The sequence below is a fragment of the Spinacia oleracea genome, chromosome 6 (genome assembly GCF_020520425.1).
Source record: "Spinacia oleracea cultivar Varoflay chromosome 6, BTI_SOV_V1, whole genome shotgun sequence".
Lineage (NCBI taxonomy): Eukaryota > Viridiplantae > Streptophyta > Magnoliopsida > Caryophyllales > Amaranthaceae > Spinacia > Spinacia oleracea.
In genome coordinates, this window is record NC_079492.1 from 84183104 (window position 1) to 84207239 (window position 24136).

General features: G+C 37.2%; 3 protein-coding genes across 5 annotated transcripts; 1 reads left to right on the forward strand and 2 right to left on the reverse strand.

Annotated features, from left to right (window-relative positions):
- Positions 1-1275: 1275 nt before the first annotated feature.
- On the reverse strand, positions 1276-8832 carry LOC110800745 (WEB family protein At1g75720). Its single transcript, XM_022006066.2, has 2 exons — positions 8549-8832; positions 1276-2027 (listed from the first exon to the last, which is right to left on the reverse strand). Exons 1-2 carry the CDS (start codon positions 8693-8695, stop codon positions 1524-1526), a joined length of 651 nt encoding a protein of 216 aa, XP_021861758.1. The 5' UTR covers positions 8696-8832; the 3' UTR covers positions 1276-1523.
- Positions 8833-9023: 191 nt separating this feature from the next.
- On the reverse strand, positions 9024-20504 carry LOC130462479 (uncharacterized). 3 transcript variants are annotated; one of them, XM_056830763.1, is made up of 5 exons: positions 19105-19498; positions 14480-14594; positions 11057-14059; positions 10349-10562; positions 9024-10275 (listed from the first exon to the last, which is right to left on the reverse strand). In XM_056830763.1, the coding sequence occupies exons 3-5, from the start codon at positions 11317-11319 to the stop codon at positions 9670-9672; spliced, it is 1083 nt and encodes a 360-aa protein (XP_056686741.1). In that variant the 5' UTR covers positions 11320-14059; positions 14480-14594; positions 19105-19498; the 3' UTR covers positions 9024-9669. The 3 variants fall into 3 exon arrangements, with proteins under 3 accessions (XP_056686741.1, XP_056686743.1, XP_056686742.1); XM_056830765.1 differs by lacking the exons at positions 11057-14059; positions 14480-14594 and adding an exon at positions 19524-20504 and having other exon boundaries at positions 19105-19306; XM_056830764.1 differs by lacking the exon at positions 14480-14594.
- Positions 20505-20632: 128 nt separating this feature from the next.
- Positions 20633-24101, forward strand: LOC110800744 (hexokinase-2, chloroplastic). The gene is made up of 9 exons (XM_022006065.2): positions 20633-21110; positions 21687-21837; positions 21925-22107; positions 22225-22299; positions 22401-22556; positions 22644-22739; positions 22818-22948; positions 23398-23479; positions 23587-24101. The coding sequence occupies exons 1-9, from the start codon at positions 20818-20820 to the stop codon at positions 23917-23919; spliced, it is 1500 nt and encodes a 499-aa protein (XP_021861757.1). The 5' UTR covers positions 20633-20817; the 3' UTR covers positions 23920-24101.
- The last annotated feature ends 35 nt before the right edge of the window (positions 24102-24136 follow it).

Sequence of the window (24136 nt, forward strand, 5' to 3'; positions counted from 1 at the left end):
TTAATATGTTTCGATATATACCTCGTACTTATGATATAAAATTGTACAAGATGCGTGTCTTTCGCCAATAATGAATAAGTGAGTTTCAAATGATAATGAAAGTTTAGGGTTTTAGCATTTTGGTTGAGATGAAAGGTAGGAATTGAATCTAGCATCTTCACTAATAGTCTTCCTCTTTGTTTGTGCGAGCTACGTCAATGTGCTCGACAACGAGAAAAATGGTTACACTATCACACACGAGACTCGTATCGACTCGAGACCCACTCACTTACCCCTCATTCCAAAAAAGAAATTGGAATTGCAAGAGTAAATATTTTTTTACTTTAATATTTTAAAATGACCAAACTGATCATTGATTCGTAATCCATATTCAATTTATATATGTATTGACTAGACAAAAAAGTACGATGGTCTATGTAAATTTAACTGTAAAATAAGTTAAACAATATTTTTACAATATAAAAAAATTAACATGCATAGGCTAAAAACTTGAGCAGACTCGATAATTATCAGACCCGAGTTTGACCCGTGCTCGAGAGTGACCCAGCCTTAATTCTACCTGACCCGATTATTGCCCGCTCAAAACCAAGACCCGAAACCGAAATTACCTGCTACAAACCGGCTTAAACCCGACTCGATAAGACCCGAACCCAAAATTAAACCTGACCGAAATATGACCCGACCTGAACCCGAGATAGGAAAAAACCCGACATGACCTGATCTGAAATGGACCCGACCGAACCCGGCCTCAACCCGGATGGAACATTGACCCAACACGACCCGATCCGATCATGACCCGAGATGACCCAACCCAGATCCGACCCGATGACTTGTTTTGACAGCACGGGCTGTAACTGGCGCTGGATTTTGCCGTACGTTTCTGGGCTTTGCTTTTCCATTGGGCCTTTCCTTGTTGGGCCGCTTCACTTTTGCTCTTGGATTGATCATACCTTGACTGGGCTTGACTTAACCATTGACTTCTTGTTATCTTAGGAACTTGGTCGGACCTACCATATACCATTGTTAAGGGTCGTTCGGACTTAAAATGTGTACAAAAGTAACATATAACTTATGCGAAGAGACCAACATAGAGTTGGCTCAAGTGGTAAGCAGTTTGATGCCGCTTAAGAGAGGTTTCGGGTTCGAGCCTCGCCGTATGCAGAAACTCTTGTTGGGAGACTCACTCACCACAATCAAGGTGTGCGACACGGGTCGGATCCGGATGTAGTCGGAGATAAACTCCAGTGAACCGGGTGTGCTATGCGTAAAAAAAACTTATGCGAAGAGGATGAACTTTATTGATCTTCTCTTACGTACGTACATTAACCACACACTATCTCAAGCATTTCTTGCTTTATATACTACTAAATTGTTAAGTCCCCCAACATAAAATAGAAAAAGAAAAGGGGGGAAAGAAGTACAAAAAAGATAGAAATTAAAAGAGTCAAAACAGCAACAGAAATTAGCACGAGTTCTGAGGAGGATGGTTATTGAACTGCTTCACTTGTAAGAACTTGCAGATATTATGGAGTTTTGGCAGAAGCAACTTCAGAGCTCTTCTTCTTCCTCGAAAACAACCCTCCGAATAAAGGTAATAATGGCTGTCTTTTCTTCTTCTTTAAAGAAGGATGTCTCTCGAGAAACGGCCCAGTTTTTTGATCAGGAACTACAACTTGAGAGAAAGTTGGATTTCCAAAGGTTACATATCTTCTGTTCTGGTACTCAACTCTTTCACTTTCTCTTACTTGTTCTAGGTTTGCCTCGGGTTTTGGTGGATCTTCCACAAATTTAAGGTCTTCGATCTCGTACTCCATCATCTGCTTCTCGGATTCCCTTTCTAATTTCAGCTCTTGAAGTTCTCTTTTTGTTTTCTCGAGCTCCTCTTCTAGCGAAGATAGGCAAGTGGCTATCACCATAGTCTCCTCTTTTGCCTTCAGAAGGCTTTGTTTTGTTTCTTCAAGCTCTTCTGTCATCACTCCTAGCTTTGAGCTTCGTTTGTCAGTCTCATTACTTGTGCCCTTTTCCATCTGCATGCATATAATGTTGTACACTGTTAACTTATCAACATACCTCCGTTTCATTAAATTCTTTACGCTTTGAAAAATGTGTCCAATAATTAAAACTTTGACCATAAATTCTCACTATTATATCTATTAAAAATTATCATGAAATATCTTGTTAAAATCGTCTCAAAATGTATTTGATAAATACCAATTTTTTTAAAACTTTTGTCGTACATTATTGGATATATTAACGATATTGCACCGGAATCCGTGCAAATAGTAAGTATAAAGATGTTTTTGAAACAGATATAGTAGTTAATTACAACATTTTTTTATAAGGTAGTTAATTACAATATTTTTTTATAAGTTTAATTACAACATTTTTTTATATAAGGTTGTTTCTCACAAATAACCAATTTTATAAGGTAACTTTGACAAATTTACCTTCAGATAATGCAAGATTAGGACTACACTACAAAAATTTGTTTTTTTATGACAACCTAATAGCGACGGATAAAATCCCGTCGTAAAAGGGCTTTTGCGACGGGGATAACAACCCAACAAAGACGGGAACAACTGTCGCAAATGTCTTTTAGGACAGGTTAACGACGGGATTTTCCATTAACGACGACCCCCTTTTATGACGGGTTCGCGACGGAAAATCTCGTCGTTAATCAACAATTATTGACCTTTAACGACGGGATTTTCCGTCGTTAATAGTGCAATTTCTTGTAGTGCTAGTATATATTTAAGATCAATTCTTCTTAATTTATTGTAACTTATTTGACGTCTAATAAGTTCAGAGAGCAATTCCAGTTAGTTACGGTCTCATAAATTCAGATAGTATCAGTTTATACTCCCTCTGTATTTATTTAAGAGATACACTTGCCTTTTCCGGCCGTATTTATTTAAGAGATACACTTGCCATTTTTAGTAACTTATCAACCCCACCATCTAATTAAATAATATATCTACACCCCATCCCCACCCCCCACTCCCTAAGATGACATGGTCCCCACTTGTTTTTCTTATTAAAATATCTATTTAACCCCACATGTTTTATTACTTTATTTCATTCAATTTTTTTTCTTAATACGCGTGCACGGCCAAGTGTATCTCTTAAATAAATACGGAGGGAGTATCATTTAATTTTTGACAATTTAGCTACGACTGATAATTCACATACTTCCTCCGTCCCGGAATACTTGACCTGTTTTCCATATCGGGCCGTCCCTTAATACTTGACCTGTTTCTAAAAATGGAAATTTTCTAACAATATTATATTATTTCTCACTCCACCCCTATTAACCCACCTACCCCTACTCCATACAGAAAATAATTAAAAATTCAACCCCTACTCTCCCCCAACCCCACCCCTTTACACATTTCTCACTAACTACATTAAAATAATACCCCACTATCAACTACTACCTATTAAATTAAATAAGTCAATTCAAGTCCCTTAAACTCTGTGCCTGTCAAATCGGGTCGAGTATTCCGGGACGGAGGGAGTAGTATAAGTGACATTCAAGTAAAATAGAACACTGTCCACAAGAAATCGGTCCGTGTGTACGTAACTATGGATATTGTGTCCCTAAATTAAGGACAAGTTGTTTTTTACGACTTAAAAAATCGAAAAATTATTTTTTACCACCTAAAAAATTCAAACTTGTATATTTCTACCAAAAAAAAATTAAAACTTATTTTTTACCACCTAAAAGCGAAAATGTAGATGAAAACTTATGTATAACAACCTAATTCGATTTCCCTTCAACTTTTTACACTTCCAATGTGATTTTCTTTAAATCTTTCACCCTTCTCTCTTCACTTCCATTTATTTATCAATTTTGTGAATTAATGATGGTGAAAAATTATGTAAATTCATGGAACATAAGAAACTTGGGGAAGAGATGAGAGTTAAATACATGAAATCATGGAATAACATAACATATAAGAAGTAGTACTATTATTGTGGCCCCCTACATAACATTTTTATATATTTTTCCATATTTCAGGTGATAAAAAACAAGTTTTAAATTTTTTTGTAGGTGGTAAATAAAAGTTTTAGTTTTTTAGGTGGTAAAAAATAATTATTCGATTTTTTTTAAGTGGTAAAAAATAATTTATCCCTAAAGTAATATACTAGCTTACATTTCCCTTCAAAAACAAAAGAGTAAATACAACACTGTCTAAGACTAAAGAGTAGGGATGGCAATGGGTAGGGTTTGGGTAGCGTGTAACCAGACCCGGACCCTAATTTTTTGACGTATACCCATATCCTACCCTTAATTACTCTGTAGGGTCTAAAATTATAAGACCCTTACCCGGACCCTATGAGTCTGGTAGGGAATGGGTAGGGCCTAGGGTCTAGAGTGGGTCTACGATACCCATGTTTTCGATAACTTTTATCGTGTTTTTTAATATATAATTATATGTAATGCGCAAAAAAAATACAAAACTAACGATTAATTTGACAATTTAAAATAAATAAATAGTTAGTCTCCAAAAATTATCCTTGTCTTTCCTTAAACGCATCACAATTTAACGTACGTGCTAAGCTCACATAGTACAAATTTTCAAGTTCTCAACTACACAACGTCAACGTTCGAGGTTTCTTTAACTTAGAGAGTGGTATTGTCAGCTTACTTTTAGAGGAGTAGAGATGATTTGTAAATTGTTTTAGGATTTTGTTTTTTTTATTATTCATTTTATGTTTTTCATAAAATTTTAGCGGGTTTAGTTTAGGGTATGGGTAGGGTATGGGTAAGGTTTGGGTCTTAAGGGTCCATGAATATGGTCTGGGTAGGGTATGGGTTTGAAAAAATTGGACTCTTACCCTATCCTACCCTACCCCATACTTCATATACCCATACCCTACCCTTACCCTATAGGGTCTAAAAAAATTGAAACTCATACCCTACTTTTAGTGTAGGGTCCAACAGGATCAGGGTAGGATCCTGACCCGCTGCCATCCCTACTAAAGAGTATGTCTTTAACTATAGTTTGATATCTTGGTCACTTTGCCTTAATATTACCTCCATTTCAAATGATCTTTAACGTTTACTATTTGCAAAAATATTAAGACAACATTTGAAAAATGTGTAAAAAACGTGATAGATATAACAAAATATGGATAAAGTAGGACAAATGTGTAAAAAAATGTAGTTTTGAGAAAAATATAAATAAAGTAAGAGAAATTGAGTGGAAAGTCGTAAAAGTTGTTGGGAAAAAGGATAAGCAGTGGCGGTTCCAGGATTCAACACTTGGTAGGTCACCTTTTAATACGCTCTTTAGATAAGACAAAGTCTTTCCTCAATTTTAGATAGTACTCCTATAAATCCAAATAACGTGGAACTTGTTATATCATACTATGTGCTCTGTATGACCTAAAGTAGCATCAATATACGTATTTCACATTCGAATGTAAGACAATGAACGAATTACCTATAATATAATTCAATTTTATATATTCACCACAATTACAACTAGCAAATACATGTAAAAAATACTTCGTACATAGTATATGTTTATTAAAAAAATGAGTTTACTAACAAAACTAATCGCCTTTTACTTTTTGCAGCATTGATAAATTCGTCTTCATAAGCATAATTTTTATTTTTGAATAACCATTAATATAATAAAAACTAAAATGAGAAAGACATAAAAGAACGGGAATACTTTAACAGTTTAACAACAACGCATATGAAACACGGTTGCTATACGCAACCTTCAATTACTTTGGCGCACCCCTGTAAAAAACCAGAAATACCCTTTTTAATTCTTTGGTTTCTGTATGAAATAGTTAACTATATTTTTCTTCAATCTGTATGAAATAGTTAACTCTATTTTGTTCAATCTGTACGAAATAGTTAGTTCCACTATGTTCAATCTATGCGAAATAGCTAATTCTGTTTTGTTCAATCTGTACAAAATGGAAGTGTATATTTCATATAAGTTACATGAAGTGACTCGAAAAAAACAGAAAAAAATGGATATTACCTCAATTCCAAGGTTTTTCAAGTCAAAAAAAATCGTCTATGTCAATCCAAATACGTATTCTAATTTTATCACGTACACGTTACACTAAAAAAATTCAAGTTTACGTGAACAAAAATAATAGGGGAAAAGGTTGAGAGAAAACAATAAAAGTGGGTGTTAGGTTTTTTTTCCAGAATGAAACAAATGAAAGAAAAAAGGGTTGCGTCAAGTAAAAGCATGTTGCATTTAGCAACCCCCATATGAAATAAAGAAGGAAAATAAAACAAGGGCCCAGCAATGCTTCAGTATCAATTAGAGGAAGGAAAAAAACATGAAAAAGGTAAAATTAAGTTTGATGGGATTTGAACACAGATAAATAGTGACGAGAAATTCAGCATGAGGGGCTGGAACCAGTGAGACAACTTGCACTTTATGATATAAAGAGTACATTATATTTACTTATACTCCCTCCGTATTTTTTTAAGAGATACACTTGGCCGGGCACGAGTCTTAAGAAGAATAATTTAATAAAATAAAATAATAAAGTAAGTGGGGTTGGATAGATATTTTAATAATTAAACATGTGGGGACCAAGTCATTTTGGTGGGTGGAGGGTGGGGTGAGGTTATGAAATTATTTGTTTAATAGGATGGTGGGTGATAGAGTATATTAGATGTATTATTTAATTAGATGGTGGGGTTGATAAGTTACTAAAAATAGCAAGTGTATCTCTTAAATAAATACGGCCGGAAAAGGCAAGTGTATCCCTTAAAAAAATACGGAGGGAGTATTGGTTTTTCAATATTGTTTTTTGGGAATAGTGTGTCCTGTGACCCACTATGCCCTGCAGTAGCTCCGCCACTGAGGATAAGATAATAAATTTGCATTTCCAAAAATAGAATAAAGAACAATGTAAACAAAATTGTAATACAGAATAAAACGGAAAGTGTAAATATTATTTTGAAACGGAAGTGGTATTTCTTATAGTGCTTAGCATTTGCAAAAATGTTACCTCCCTGCATAAATTAGTTGCTCCAAATTATTATTTTTTATAAGGATATAAAAGCTTAGTTGATCCCTAACATAAAACCAACCTAACTCGCCCTTTTAAATGATAGAAGAGAATATACCATTATTCCGTACAAGAAGTAAACCAATAAAACATGGATGCGTGGCAATATTTGCACTATTTTGACTTTGTGTATTATTCTTATAATAATTTTGGCCCGTCTTTTTATTCTTGTAAAATAGTTGCAATATAAAATTATTTTGAAATTGATTTCCTAGAGGAAAGTTCATGTAAAAGTATTCTTAACAACAGGCTCCGTTAGTTATAAAAATAATTAAAAACATTTTATTGGAAAATGACTTTTTAATTCCCCTTTGTGTTGTTTAAGGATTGAATTTTTTTATGTGAAAAAAAACTAATATCTTGTAAAGAAGAAGTTCCACATTTTCCTCTCCAACCATCCATCATCTATTTTAACATACAAAAGAAAGAAAACCTTTTTACAAATGTGAGATAAAAAATTAATTCATAAATAAAAGATGGGAAAATTAGTTGTACGGAGATTTGTTGTAGAAGATAAATGTGGGGCTGAGGGAGGTTTCTTCCCAAGGAGCAAAGTGACGGATTCCTTCTTAAAGCTGGGGTACGTTAACTTATACACATCACACATGTACCACCATCTTCTATTCAATTACCTATTTTGCTACTTTATCCTTTCAGTTGATAAACCCTTAAGTACTGATAAAACACGTATTGGATTCATGGACACTCAAATAATCAATTTCATCTTTCCCTCAAAAAAGTATAATTTAATCAAATTCATCTATGGTTGGTTAGGAACATTCCTAATTCTTCTTAATATTTTATATTCATTATTTTCTGACAAGTTTAACTCGTATTACACTATTACTCGTGTCTCCACACAATTACAAATCTTTTACTTGTGCTGGAAAAATAGACTTAAAATTTACTATCATTTTCGTATAAAATTTAAAATTTAAGTGTGGATAATTGACCCCACAATTATACCTGCCCGGTCTACATTTCACAATTCGTATCATCTAATGACTTAATAAGAGAATTATAATCTATATTTATCAACCTTGTATTTTAGAATATGTATGTATGCGCTATGATGTTTAGTTTAAGCATTTAAGGTGTTCATGTACTTCACTTTGTCCATTTTAAATACTAATTAAGAATTTGCCCTTTAAAAAAATAAAAATTACTAACTAAGACAAGAATCACTACGGATTAGTTTCTTAAACTTAATTTGTATGCATGCATATCCTGAAAAGTCATGAAATTGTGAGCGTAGGAGCTAATCATACACTCACACATATAGTACACTTTACCAATCATACATGTATTGATGTATTCTGAGTCAATTTAATTAAACAATTAAATAGGTTAACTATATAATATGTGCCTACCCTTATTTAAAGAGCTATACATCAATGATCATCAATTATCAACATAAATTATTACGTATGAGTAACAAGATGAAAGATGAAAAACAAAAACATAACTAATTAGACAAAGAAATTAAGAATGATACCTCTTTGAGTTTACCAGCATAAACTTCCCCAGCTAAAACCCTTTCACCAAACAATGACACCGCCTCTTTCACGGATCTAAACGGAGCTCGTGTATCAATCTCCGCCCTGCTATTCAACACCACCACCCCATCTCCGCTGCCCGCCATTCGCAGCACGGCGCCAAACCAGAACGACAGAAATAGAGAAAGAGAGATAGAATAGGTAACACTAATATAACAACATGCAGGAACAATAATGTGTATTTATTTATATATATACGTTGATGTATGTTCTTCTTTAATTTATAGTGTGGTAGTAGATGCTTAGAAGATATTTGGTTAAGGTAATTCATAATTTAATGAAATAAATGGTACAAAATAATGAAAAAGGCTTCTTTTCTTGGCGTCCACTTCACTAGAATTCTGTTAGTAAAATACAAGTACCATTTTAGGAAGGTGTAAGTTGTGAGTAAACTAGTTGGGTTGGGTAATGTAGGTTTATGCAATTGGTTTGTTTCCACAGTACTAACTCATTATTTTAGGATATTTTAATGTTAGTTTCTGGGACCCACTTAGATTTGGTTAGCACCACACGTAGACCACGACCTTTTACCTAGATAAAAATGTAACTTAATCAACCCTTTTTTATATTTTACCAAGTATTAAGTATATGATGATGTTGGAATGATTAGTTTTTGATGTGAAATTGCTTTCTACGGAGTACAGATACTTGCCTCCTTCTTGTCACGTAATACCTCCGTTTTATAAATACTAGTCTTTGGTCCCCAAGATATAAAAATCTCTTATGTAAATAAGCTTACGTAAAAAATCGATCCTAAAAACTTTATTGCACTACGTCATGTAAAAGACGAGCATTAAGAATTTATGAAAACGCAATATTAGAAACTTTTTGATAAAGTTAGATTTACAATATAACAATATAACCATAAATACATTTACAATGTAGGTCGTTGAAATTTTGAGGCATATATGATACATATGTGATACAATTAACATCCCGAAACGAAAATGTGTGAACTCCAACTTGCAACACAATTATTGAGAATTACATCCGACAATTTCCTATTGTGCATGTCATGGTACTAAAGGAGATCGATTCTTCAAAAGAGGAACAACTTCCATCACAAAGTCGGATGCATCAATAAAATCCTATATGCCAAGCCACCCCAGTTATAGCTCGAAACAGCTCTCAAGTCCCTCAGAACGGACAGGAACCGGATGTGCACCCGACTGTTCCTACTCGGGACCATCACTCTACTCACCAAGGCTAGGAGGAAAAGCCTGACCCTCTGCTCTGCGGATACACCCACACCGCATATAGCCTCCACGATCACCGTCACAGAAGCATGGGCATCGTCATCTGACAAGTCAACAACAGGGCCAAGCAAGTCCCTGGCAGCGGCAGAGCGCCACGTTAGCTCCGGATCAAAGGTCACGTTCCTCTCAGAAAAAGGAAGACCCGTGATCTTAGCAAACTCAAAGGGGGTAATGGTGATCTCCCCCCATGCCATGTGGAAAGTATTGGTGGTATCCCACCACCGCTCCGACAAAGCCCACAGTCGGGGTTTGATCCCCGTTCTCCTCGAAGAGCCTCCCATGGTACGCCAGAAGTCGGCCAGGCCCGTCTGCGACCAAATCTCCATGGCCTCCTCATCAGCACGAATAGCTTTAAAAGCCCTCTGAACCTCCACCAAGGACCAGGAAGTACGAAACGGCTTTCCATCGGCCTACAGGTGAACGAGTTAACTCCAAACCTATACAAATACAAGATACAAATTCAAAGCACAATACAAGACTCACCATGCCAGCGCGAGGCCGCTGAGACAAGTGCCACTCTGGCCGAAACACCAGGTCGGAAGGACTCCAACAAGTACCACTAAAAGTAGGCGCATCCCGGGGAATCATACCCCCGTTGGGCGCGTTTATGGCAGCCTCTTCATCATCTGAAGCGTCCTCCTCAGCAGCTCGAACTACCGACAATTCGGCGAGCTTCCTCCGAGTGTGACGAGGCATACTGAATCAAGTGGAGTACAAGGTATCAAAATTCTAAACTGGGGGCTATCCTATACTAGCCTAAACAAAGTCAAAAAATTCAAGACGAATCCCCAGTGGACCTCTAGTTCAAGGTACAAGTTCAACACCAACGCCTAGGCTACCCATGCCAAAGCAGGTATACAAGTTCAACACCAACGCCTAGACTACCCACGCCAAAGCAGGTATACAAGTTCAAACACCAACGCCTAGGCTATCCATGCCAAAGCAGGTATACAAATTCCACAACAACGCCTAGGCTATCCATGTCGAAGCCGATACAAAAAGTATACATTCAAGAAAACTTTCAAAAATTCAAAACTACAAGTTCCAACAGTTCAAATTCAAGTGGCTATCAAATAGTCTTCTACAAGATTCAAAAAGCTTAAGCATACAAGCATCATTTCAAAGTACGAGAAAATCAAAATTACATGCAATCCTAGAGTTATTTCATAAGCAAAAACATGAAATACTTACATGGATAAGGCAAGAACAAGACCAAGGGAAGACAATTCGACCTTTGAGAGAGAAAGAGAGCAAGAAAGCAAGATGTTGCTCCTCAAAATGGCACGGCAAGGGGCACTTATATAGTGCAGCCCCGCGCCACACGCAGCCCCAGCGCCCAGCGCTGCCCCCCTGCATCCGCGAATCTTCAACGCGCGGTCTCCCGTGCTGATTGCACGTCCTTTGCTGCTACGGTCTTCCGCACCAAGCATCAAACATCGCATCAGGCCATCCATCGAAAATACGGGTATACACCTGTATCTCCAAGTGCAAACAGATGCATATTTCAAGAATACAAAGTCCAAAAAATACAACGACTCAGGCGTTCAACTCCCAACGGACCCAAGCTCCGGGAAAGTCAGTCGAAATTCCAAATTTTAAGGGCCAGCAAAAAGCTCTTATCCCCAGCAAAGCACATCCCCAACGGATTAACTCCGGGTATTCAAAAATTCAAGATTCAAAATTTTCGATGCCAAGCTTCGTCCTGAACTGAAGGCCGAAAAATACAAGTACAAACTGGAGTCATCACCAACCGCACCGAGGTAAACTCTATCCTTTTTTCTAACGCCTGTTTTATGCAGGTACCGGCGTAAAAAGAGTGGTCTCGATTGTAGAACATCTTGATCATTCTCCGTCCCTTTCGAAATACTTTGACTTGCGCTTTCCTAACCGAACGCTCAGTCAAAGTGGGGGCTTCTGTAGACACCTAATTTGTGTCTCCCCTTTGGGATGATGACGATACCATTATCCTTATTAGGTGATTGGAATAACTCCAGGCGGAAATCCCAATTGCTAAGAATGCTTCCAAAATTCAAGATCCAAAATCCAACCCCCGAGACCGTTTCCCTTTCGGTTCTCGGTACAAAATACAACTTTCCAAATCCAATTTCAAAATCCAAGAACAAACTCATCTAGTAGACCATCCCATTGGTTTTACTAGGCCTTTTCCACTCAAAATCATATAAGGCAAGTCAAATTCGGGCGCCGACCCACAAAACCGAGCATGCAGGGCCCCGTCCCGTAAAACCGGAATTCAAAACCCGAGAAAGGCTTGTTTTTAGACGCTAAATGATGCCTTAACCTCCAAGAAAATACAAAACTCCAAACCTAGTACTATTCGTACAACAGGTGCAACACTACAAGACGAAACAAGGACGGATTCCCCGTCCTTGCTTTGGCGGCATTCAAGCCACGTCACCAGCGCCCAGCGCTGGTCCAACGCCCTGCGCTGACATGTGCTAGCGCCTTGCACCCATTCCTTCTATAAATACCCCTCATTTTCAGCATAATGAGGAGGAGAACAACAATACAACGTCGTAATTTCGACATTACGCCTCAAAATACAACTCAAAATCTCCTCAAAAACACATACAAAATTCCTAAATTCCAAAGCAATTGGGAGCTCTTGCCTAAACCTAACTAGGTAAATCCGAATCCCATTCTAATAAACTATGTTGCTTTGATTTCTAAATGATTAGCAAGTTGGTGTTTTTAATCATTAAAAAACACCACTTGCAACAATCATACATGTTTTCCAAAAATACAAACTTTTTCAAAATACAAAATACAAATTTTCAAGATTCGAGGATGTCCAAGTTGTTTACAATCACCTCTTGGACTAGAATCACCTTAAAACATGGGGTAATCAAAGATGACACCTTTTAACATTTAAAAGTTTAGTATTTTGAGATTCAAAACTCCATTTTCGATATACAAGTTCAAGTTTTCAATTTTCAAGATCCCACCATGTTTAGGGTTGTTCATGGTTATTTCCCTAAACTATGATCATTTCAAGTTCAAATTTCAATTATTTCAAGTTCAAATTTCAATTATTTCAAGTTTAAAACTTCAATATTCAAGCTTTCAAGTTCAAGTTTAACATGCAAAATCTAGGATATTTGGGTTGAGCAACCTCTCCCAAGTTGAGATTTTTGGCTTTGAATTCGTGTCGGGCGCACTTAATTTTAAGGAGCCGCTTGGCGTTCGAATCTCATGTGCCCAAGTACAAATTTCAATTATGCACCTTTCAATATTGCAATTTCAATATCGCACTTTCAATACCGCATTTTCAATACCGTAATTTCAATGCCGCAATTTCAATACCGCAATTTCAATTCCGCACTTTCAATTCCGCATCTTTACTTGCCTAGTCCATTTCTAGGCAATGTGGACCTACTCCCTAGTCCTTTTCTAGGGGGTCTTGTATTTAATTACTAATTCCGCACTTTATTTAGTATTGTGATGTTGCTTTATTTGCCTTATTGCTTTCATCACCGCACATGCTAAATACAAAAAAATACAAAGGTTACATCACGCTTAACAAAGATATTTTTTTGGACAAACCGGCCTTAGGTTCCTTAAATCAATCTTTAAAGCAAAGTGACCACCATACAATTAGAGATTCAATTTGCTCTAAATTCAAACCCACATAGTCTAATCTAGGGTTTATTTTCGAAAAAAATGTTGTGCCAACATACTTGAATATTTCTAACGGTTTTTCATGAAATGCCCTCGAGGTTTGCAAAAATGCACCAAATACCCTCGCGTCTTTTGAATCACATAATATACCCCTATTTTTTCCCAAGTTTGCACAAAATACCCCTAAACCGACCTTCCGTTAGTCCTCCGTTAAGTCGTGTTTATAATTCACAGAATACCCCTATTTATAAATTTATTGCACAATATACACCTATTTTGAAACTAAGTTGCACCAAATACGCAAAATGCTTTTAAACTGCAGAATTTGATGGTTTTGTAGTAACTGAAACTATAAATAAGGATATAAAACTATTTTAAAACTAAGTTGCACCAAATACATCTAAATCCAGCAGCCACCATTGAGGAACGAACTCTCTTCCCAAGTGCAAGCAAACTAGACTCATGAATTTACCTCCACCTGATGTTTCCAGCAAACACTTTGAACCTCTCCTCTTCGAGCTTGGGCTGCGAAACGTGAACCTGAGAAACCTTCTGAGCCTGAAAATAAATGCATAAACAAATATTCAAGATATTAGCAAATATTCTCTTGCAACATAAGAGAATTCAAGCTCATAAATCATCAAAATCAGTCTCAATAATTCGGTAGTTCCATTGGTTCAATTTTATTGAACTTAACAATACCCACCCACTATTAAGAATACCCACCCACTATTCAGGGAACCAATAGAACCATGCTTGGGTATTCAATACTAACAATGACCACACTAGCAAGTTCGGAGCCTAATCCTCATGCTTTGAACATATGTACACAGAATGAATTCATATGTACCAATAACTACGAGTTCATAGTTCAAATATATTGACAAGTTGATATACAACGATGTTCTTATAATGCAATTTTTCTGCCTATTGAAACAGAGGCAATTACACTATACCTATAAAAGCATTTCTGCTTACCAGATAATGCAGCAACAACATTTAGAATGGCGCCAGAAACTAGAACGTGTTGGCTGCATCCTGTCACCCGATTGCATAGAATACAACATGCTGAAGTTTTATGCAACTGGATTAACTTTGCATAAAGATCAGTTATAAAGTCAGTCCAATCAACATATTTTCTCATATACAAGTAATTAACAACCCAACTTTTAGCAACCCATAAAAGATGTGAAATTCTGGGTTACATACATACCAAAGGGGCTGATTGTATTCGAAAAATCAATCAATTTACTCTAATCAATCAATTAATTTACTTTAATCAATCAATTTACTCTAATCAATCAATCAATTCACTTCCACCGACAACAACAACCATAAAATTGACAGCAACAACAAAAATGGCAACAATAGCAACAAAAAACAACAACAATGACGACAACATTCAAATAGCAGCAAACAGGTTATGTTTGGATTCGAAAAAAACAATACATTTACTCTAATAGTCTATCAATTCTATCGACGACAACAACAACATCCAGAAAATTGAAAACAATAGCAACAAAAAAACAACAACAATGACGGCAACAACATTCAACACTGAAATCAATAAATGCAATTCCAATCTAGTCAAGGAGAGAAGGAGAGAGTGGAACCTCACGACGGGTAAACTCGACAGCGGCGAATAAGGACGTCGGGAAGGGGAAGACGGAAATCGGCCTCCGTCGGCGACCAGAGAGCGGAAACCGGACGCCGCCGGCCACTAGATAGCAGGGGGAAGAACGTCGGAGAGGAGAGAGAAAGAGAAATAAGTTTGATTTTTTTTTTTTGGAATTTATGTCGAAAACATGTATTAAGGGCAAAATAGTAAAACGCGACTAACGGCAGACTAACGGCGTTAACTCAAAGGTGCATCTCATGAACAGTATAAAAAAATAGGGGTATATTATGTGATTCAAAAGGCGCGAGGGTATTTGGTGCATTTTTGCAAACCTCGGGGGCATTTCATGAAAAAACCGTATTTCTAAAGCTCGCGGAATAAGAATTTTTGTTCCCGTGCCCGGATCTCACCCATCCGTTTCAAGGATTCAAGGCCTTATCCAAAATAGAGTCACTTGCGGTCTTTCCAAACGAGACTTTAAACAATGTTTGGTGGCGACTCCTTCGAGGTACAAAAATTCTACGTTTTTCTAAAGAACCGCCCCTCTTATAGAACGGGAAACAAGTTTTGCACAAAAAAAACCCCCTACAGAGATCAAGTGAACTGAATGCCTAGCTAGAGGCCGCTTCAGTTCAAGTGGAATTAATAATATTAATCCACAGCTTACTCTTGACTGAACCCGTAGGGTCACACAAATAGTACGTGAAAGGATCAAGTATTTAATGGAATTAAATACTCCATTTATGAATATTCGGAATCGACGGATCTCGGTTCCAGTGGGAGCTGAAATCGTCAAAAGGAAAATTATGGATACTCCGGAAACGATGATATTGCCGGAAACGGAAATATGGATCGTATCGAAAAAATAAATATTATCCAAGTCGTAGATGTTGCCGAAAACGGAAACATGGTACGTATCGGAAAATATTATCGGAAATGGAAATATTGCCGGAATCAGAAATATTGCCGGAAATGGAAATATTGTCAGAATCGGAAATATTATCGGAATCGGAAAATAATTCCGGAATCGGAAAGATTAAATATTTGTTCGAAACGGAAATTAATTCCGGAATCGGAAATATTAAATATTGTTCGAATCGGAAATGAATTCCAGAATCGGAAAATTAATCGGAAACGCGTCGTACGAATTAAGCATCAGACGAGCTTGCTAGAGGAAGGCCCAACACGAAGCCAGGCCCACGCCTAGCAAGCCCAGCGCGCAAGGCACAAGCAACACAGCAAGCCAAAGACACGCAAGGCCCAGCGCAAGGCCAGGGCCAGAGCGCCCTTGGGCTGCGAGCAAAGCTGCGAGCAACGCGGGTTGCGAGCAACACGGGCTGCGAAGCAGCGTGTGGGCTGCGAGCCTGCTGCGGGCTTCTCACGCGCGCGGGCATGGCCTGCTCGCTTGTGGGCCGTGCTCGTGTGTGTGTTGGAGTTTGTGCATGCATCGAATCCTTAAGCGATTAGGATTAGATTAAAAGATTAATTTCCTAAGTTACTAGTTTTAAGTAAACTCTAATTCTAATAGATTTAGAATACTTGAATCCTAGTAGACTTCTAATTCCATTATTCCTACTCTATAAATATGTGATGGCATTCACAAATTTAAATACGCATAATTTCAATTATTCACCTAGTTTTAAGGATTAAAACTAAGTCTAATATTTGCCTAAAATATTCGAACATATTCATAGAACCATAGGTGAAATTCTAGTTAATTAAATCTAAGGCGGATCCGAACGTGCTGTGGACTATCTACGGAGGGACGACATTTGGAGTCCTAGACTTGTTCTTGTTCGGTTCGGGCGCAGCTAGGGAGGGCACGCTGCAAAGTGTATGTGTCCTAAATTATGCTAATTGTTATGTGGCAATTAATTTGGATTCCTGGCTTTATGGTTTTTCCGCATGATTTATATTCAATTATATGTATCATAACCTAACATAAGCAAGGTAAAATTTCCAATACACTTGGCAATTAAGCATGATTGCAGTATTTCTATATTTTTTCTGATTCAAATGTTATAATGAAGCTCAAACTCGGCTTTGCTTGTAAGAATATTGTATTCTCTGCTGTGTTTTCGCCACCTTTAACCCCAAAAAGCTGAAGAAAATAGAAAAATGAAAACAAGTACACTCATCCAATAGTTTTCTAGATAGAAAAAAGACATAGTACATCTATGTTTCAAATGACCTTTTATATTACAACAGCGGTTTTGAGTGAGTTGTTACTGATAGTGTTGCATGTAGGTATGTAACCCTCACATAAAAGTTAATGAATAAAGAGCTTTTGATTCCGTTAGAAATGGATGTTAACATTTTAAACAATGATTTTCTTACTTCGTAGAAAGAAAATATAACAGGAAACATGAGGGATATTTAATGCGTCAGTTCGGAGTTTATCAAGTGCACTTCTATTGCAGAGGAACGGTATGTTAGGTTATGACAAATATAAACAATATATTTCATGCGGAAAAACCATAAAGCCAGGAATCCAAATTAATTGCCACATAGTCAATTAGCATAATTAGGATACATATAATGTGATGCGTGCATTCCCTAGCTGCTCCCGAACCGAACAAGAACAAGTTTAGGACTCCAAATCTCGCCCCTCCGTAGATAGTCCACAGCACGTTCGGATCCGCCTTAGATTCAACCAACTAGAATATTCTCTAAGGTATTATGTTTATTCGGAAAGCTTAATTATTAATTTAGGCAAATTATTAAATTCTCACTTGAACTTAATCTATGTGAATACTTATTGAATTGTTATATAAATTGTGATTATGAACCAGTATTTATAGGGTGGAAATAACGGAATTAGAATTCTACTAGGATTCCAATAACTAAATCCATTAGGATTCTAGTTGAAGTAAATCCTAAACGAGATTTAAGTAGAATTAGGAAAACGAGATTTAAGCAAGCAATCCTAAACGAACAAGTCTTTGGTCGTACGAAGCCTCACAGCCACGCAGCCCACGAGGGGCGCTGGTGCTCGGCTCGGCCCAAGGGATGGGCGTTGGCAGCACGCGGCCCATGATGTTGGGCGCTGCTTGCTGGGCCTGCCTTGCTCGTTGCTCGCGCGCGCGGGCTTTGCTGGGCGCTGGGCCTGGCTTCTTGCTGGGCCTTGCGTCTAGCAAGCTCGCCCGTCGATTATATACATAGTCTGAGGTTTACCGTTGATTATTTTTTTATGTATACATAGTCTAATTCAAGTATCTTTGTAATTATAATTCAAGTGAATGATTTCATAATAAAAGTTCATTTTTGTTACTTTACATTTGCAAGTTGACATTTTTAAATTGGGTAATTTTTTATACCTATATAATGTACTTCGTATTCGGCTAAGAAAACAGTAGCTGGCTCCAATGTATTTTTGTTTTGTCTTAACTCAATTTAGCGACTGCCTAAGCGGTCGTTAATTTAGCGACTGCTTAGGCGATCGTTAATTTAGTGACCGCTTAAGTAGTCGGTAATTTAGCGACCAACTTTGGTAGTCGCTAAATTACCGACTGTCAAGGCAGTCGCTAATTTAGCGACTGTTTATGCGGTCGTTAATTTACCGACTACTTAAGCGGTCGATAAAATACCAACTACTAAGCAGTCGGTATTTCAGACGGTAAATTTTACCGACCGTTTTCCAGTCGGAGTTTTCCAAATTACCGTCCAGGTGAGTACTGACCGACCTTTTACGACCGTTGCCGGTCGCTAAACAGTTTACCGACCCTATTTCGTGTTTTACCGACCACGTTCGACGGTCGGAAATTAATCCATTTCTTGTAGTGACTAACTTAGTAATTTGAACAGATAATCCCATCACTAAATCACTTAATTCATAAATAAATTTTGCATTCTTATCAATATTCAGATTATTGAAGGTGCTATTTCTATCTAGCATTTTAGCAATTTCTGATATAGCTCGAGTGTTCTTATCAATGTTTGTATTATGTGTGGCCTGACTCGTTTCTAGCAAGTTTTTGATGGTTACCTCAAGTTTTGAAGATCTGTTCGAGAAGCAGAATCGCCTTCGTCGCTACTCTCACCACGAGTTGTTGCTTTTGGTGGCATAATTGATCCAAGGAGACGGTGGCTCTGATACCAATGATACAATCAGCTTACTAACACCCACCACACTCACTGACCCAATCTCAATGAAGAGATGAGGATCAGTATTGATCAATCCAAAGAACCTGCAGAATAAGAATAAGCTCTCAAGAATATAATCAATTGTTAACCACACAGAATTTGGGGAAGAAGAGAGAGAGTATAGAACTGGGGAAGTTTGTTATTAATTTCAACATAAACGTTTACACCTAAAATGAGGCTTTATATAGCTTACAATTCAACAGAAAAAAGGGAAAAAAGGGATAACAATAATCTGTCACCATGACAGTTATAACAACTTACTGAAATTATTCCTCAATTATATTCTTCCCCCCTGTCACAATCTCAAGTGCCGGGTCATACTCTCTTTTTGTCTTTTTGTGTCAACTTCCTCCTTCATCCATTGCGTGCTCTACACTTGCTGGCTCCATGAGATTGATGCTTGCATCAATGCCTCCCCTCTCTCTACTCCAAAGATGCGCCACGATGAACCAGATGCAAAGTGGTGCAAATAACCCTGACTAGTTGCGAATACTCTAAGCGAAGTTTGACATGGCGTGTGTTCTCCGTCTTGGTGTCGGACGTGTTAGTTGGGAAGAGGAGAGAGGGAGAAGATGGTTGGTGTGGTGCTCCGGTGAGGAGGTCTGGTGAGTGGTTTGGCAAGAGGAGAGAGAAAAATAACAATACTTGGATATTAAATTAGTCTAATTATATATTAACATTTTTAGAAATTAGTTTTTGATATTTAGAAAAATAAAAATAATGATTTTTCATGTTTTTCAAATCATTTAATTAATTTTGGATTAAAAAAAAGATAAAAGAAAAAAGGTTAAATAAATCAATTTCTACTAGCACAATTTTCGCAATGAAAACAATATATCTATATTATTAAAGCGGAGTGGTAGATAATATGAGGGCTCCAAAACCAATTCCCATCTCTCATGCAATGTTTTTTTTTTTTTTGATAATCAAATTAATTCATTGATAAAAAGTCACATGACACCTACATCCCAAATTCATGCAATGTTATTTAAGGAAACATAATAAAAAATTTCAAAAAAAAGCAATGAAATCAACTTAAATTCCTTCAGATATTTTGGATTATAAGTTTTTCTATGAGATTTGCCTTGAACAAATAACATTTAGTTATAAAGTCAAATCAATTTACACTTAAAGGGTGAAAAAAACTTAAACGGTTCAAAATTCAGGTTAATTTGTTTACAATCACGGTGGGTTTAGGTCGGGCTGAGTTGGAAAATTTTCAACTCTGATTTCATCCCAACCCAACCCAACCCATTATCAGCTCTAATACTATCTTTTAATAAAACCAAATTTCAATGAAAAATTGTAATTAGGAAAACAATGTTTGTTAATTATAGAATCCCAGCTGCTGAAAACTGAAACAGTAGAACAAAAAGCTCTACAAGTAGTCTAACAACCACCATGGATCTCTCCTCTCTCCGCCCCACCACTTGAAAGTTCAAACCTCACATTATCTCCACCCAAATTCTCTTCTTCTCCTTTTTTTTTAGTTCCCTTGTTCTCTCTCTCTTTCCCATTATTTCCCTGATCGTACGCCCTCTCGAAAAGACCGAATATGTCAATGACCACGGCATCTGCAGCTGTTGGATCAGTCTGTTTTCCAAGATCAAGGATTAGGGGCTCATCCTTCCATCCAAGGATGTCTATCCGATCTAGCGGAAGCAGCACAGACACACTGTCTTCTGTAACTCAAATCTTAACCAAGTTACACAAGGATTGTGCTACACCTGTCCCTGTATTGCGCCACGTAGCGGATTCTATGGCCAATGATATGAGAGCTGGACTTGCTGTTGATGGTAGCAGTGATCTCAAGATGATCCTTAGCTATGTTGATGCTCTCCCCACCGGGTATTTTCTTTTCTTTTTCTTAAGGGTTGTTCATTAATGTGACTTAATAATAACGCATGTTTAGATTGTGATATAATTGAGATTTGAGAATGAATACCTTTAAACTCAGTTGATAAAATCTATACGGAGTAGACGACAAATTTTAGTTAGCTTAGATTGTACTATGTCCGACTCAAGACCCTGAGTGGGCCTACCTACAAGTTTAATGGGGTTTCAGACTTTCAGCCTAGAACCAAACGAAATTGGATTTTGGGAATTTCTGAAATTTTCTGTTCGTTTTCACCCTCGTCCCTTGGAGTTAGGGAAACGATTACTAATTTTGTTCAAGTATATCTATCTTTCCCTTTTGAGTGTGTATGAGTTTGAGCATACCATGTTGTTGGCTCAAGTTTGGTATATTCAACTTTTGATCTTAATTCATTATCCAATGTATTATATTCAAACGAACTCAATTGGCAAGATGACTTATGTTTGAGCAAGAAAAATGGGACATTGGGGGTATGGATAGTTTGCTGAAATGTTGTGGCCAAAAAAACTTGTATTCCAATGATGCTTGTGAACTTGTGTTGTTGAAAGGAATGAGAAAGGATTGTTCTATGCATTGGATCTTGGTGGAACGAATTTCCGGGTGTTGAGAGTGCAATTGGGTGGAACGGATCAACGTGTAATTGCTACTGAAGCTGAGCAAGTCTCAATTCCACAGGAATTAATGTTTGGTACCTCTGAGGTCCGTTGAATTATTTACTAGTATTCTATGAATAATTTAATCTCCCTCGTTTAACACCCTGAGGTGTTAATTGGAGCATGTCTGCAGGAACTCTTTGATTTCATAGCTTCTGGTTTGGCAAAATTTGCTGAAAAAGAGAATGGAGAATTCCAACTGTCACAAGGAAGAAACAGAGAACTTGGATTCACATTTTCTTTTCCAGTAAAACAAACATCTATAGATTCGGGTGTTCTGATCAAGTGGACAAAAGGTTTTGCGGTTTCAGGAACGGTTCGTGCTTAACTTTAGGGCTCCTCTAATTTAATGTATTGTAATCCTTATGATTGATTTCAATATAAAGATCTATAGCTTTCTTAATTAATAGATTTTGCTTTGAATTCTGTTTAGGCAGGAAGAGATGTAGTAGCCTGTTTAAATGAAGCTATGAAGAGGCAAGGGTTAGAAATGCAAGTCTCAGCTTTGGTATGTGTTGAATTGTTGAATGTTTGGCTATCATAAAGTCGTAGCCTTTTAGCAAGCATTAGGAAAGAGTGCTAATGCTCTTTACTAATGAAACAAGTTAGGTTAACGATACAGTTGGAACTTTAGCGGGCGCAAAGTACTGGGATAATGATGTCATGATCGCTGTGATCTTGGGAACAGGAACCAATGCTTGTTATGTGGAGAGGACGGATGCCATCCCTAAGTTGCCTGGCCAAATATCAAAGTCGGGAACAACTGTAAGCCAGAATCACTTCATTTAAAGATTTCTCACTAACCTTTTTTTTCCTGGTGATGAAGACTGATGCTTGCGTAATCTATATCAGATAATTAATACTGAATGGGGAGCATTTTCAACTGGACTTCCCTTGACTGAATTTGATAGGGGAATGGATGCTGCGAGCATTAATCCTGGTGAGCAGGTATTTAGTGGCTTATTTTCAGAACTTATGCTTTATAATATGTGGACTCTGGTTAATATTTGCATGCTGTTGTTACAGATATTCGAGAAAACAATATCAGGTATGTACCTCGGCGAGATTGTGAGGAGGGTGGTATTGGAAATGGCTGAAACAGGTTCTCTGTTTGGAAGTAGCATCCCGGAAAAACTGCAAACACCTTTCTCACTCAGGTAATGTTATTAAGTCTAAGGTATACTGTTCTGTTAAACTATTTACATGAATATGTAGTCATTTGGTACTCGTGTTAGTTAGTTAGTGTTTATTTTCGTTCTTAATTATAATACAAAGTATATGATTTTCTTCATAATTGTGATTCCTCAATTCAAAGATTCTGAATGTTCAAACTTCAAATACATCCATGGAGATTATACACTCCTAGATGATCCATATTTTTCCAGAATGAACTGCTGCTGAATCCCAAGCAGCTTTTAGTTGTTCAGTGCTCTCATGTGATTTGGTAACAATTTATGCTAACCCCTTCCCCTCAGATTAGATGCGTCACGGTCTACAATCATGTTTTGCTAAAATGTTATGCGCACCGTCTTGGCTGCACTAGAATGATGACAAGAAGTGCCAAAACCACTTATACTGATGCATTATGTCAATTTTACCCCTGCAGAACCCCACATATATGTGCTATGCAGCAGGACACGACAACAAATTTGGATGCAGTTGGCTCAATTCTTTTCAATGAGGCAGGAGTAAGTCCAGGAAATTCCAATGACCTAGTAAATTAAAGCTAGTATCCTGAAAGTTTGCAAATTTTGGGATTGTAATAGGTTAATCATTTTTTTTTGTGGTTTACCAGATTGAATCAAACATGGGAGCTAGGAAAATGGTCCTAGAAGTTTGCGACACAATAGCTAAGAGAGGTGGGCGATTGGCCGGAGCAGGAATTGTGGGTATTCTGCAAAAAATGGAAGACGACATGGAAGGACTCATTTTTGGGAAGCGGACTGTTGTGGCAATGGATGGAGGGTTATATGAAAACTACCCTCAGTACAGAACCTATCTCCAGGATGCAGTTACCGATCTTTTAGGACCAGCATTGTCAGAAAACATAGTAATCGAACATTCAAAAGATGGTTCTGGGATTGGAGCAGCTCTATTAGCTGCTGCAAACTCCAAGTATAAACCATGATCTCAGTTGTTTATCCTCATCCCTTTTCTTCTATTTCTTTCCGCTGTTATTATTTTGTAAAGATCCGTATTGAAGATCACATTTTGTGCACTAGCTATTCTCTTCTAGTCATATACTCACATATAGCGTTAAAATTTTGAACAAATCGTATACAACACCATTCTTAGGGTGCGTTCTCTTAATTTGTATCTGCACTCATTGTTTTTTACTATCTTCA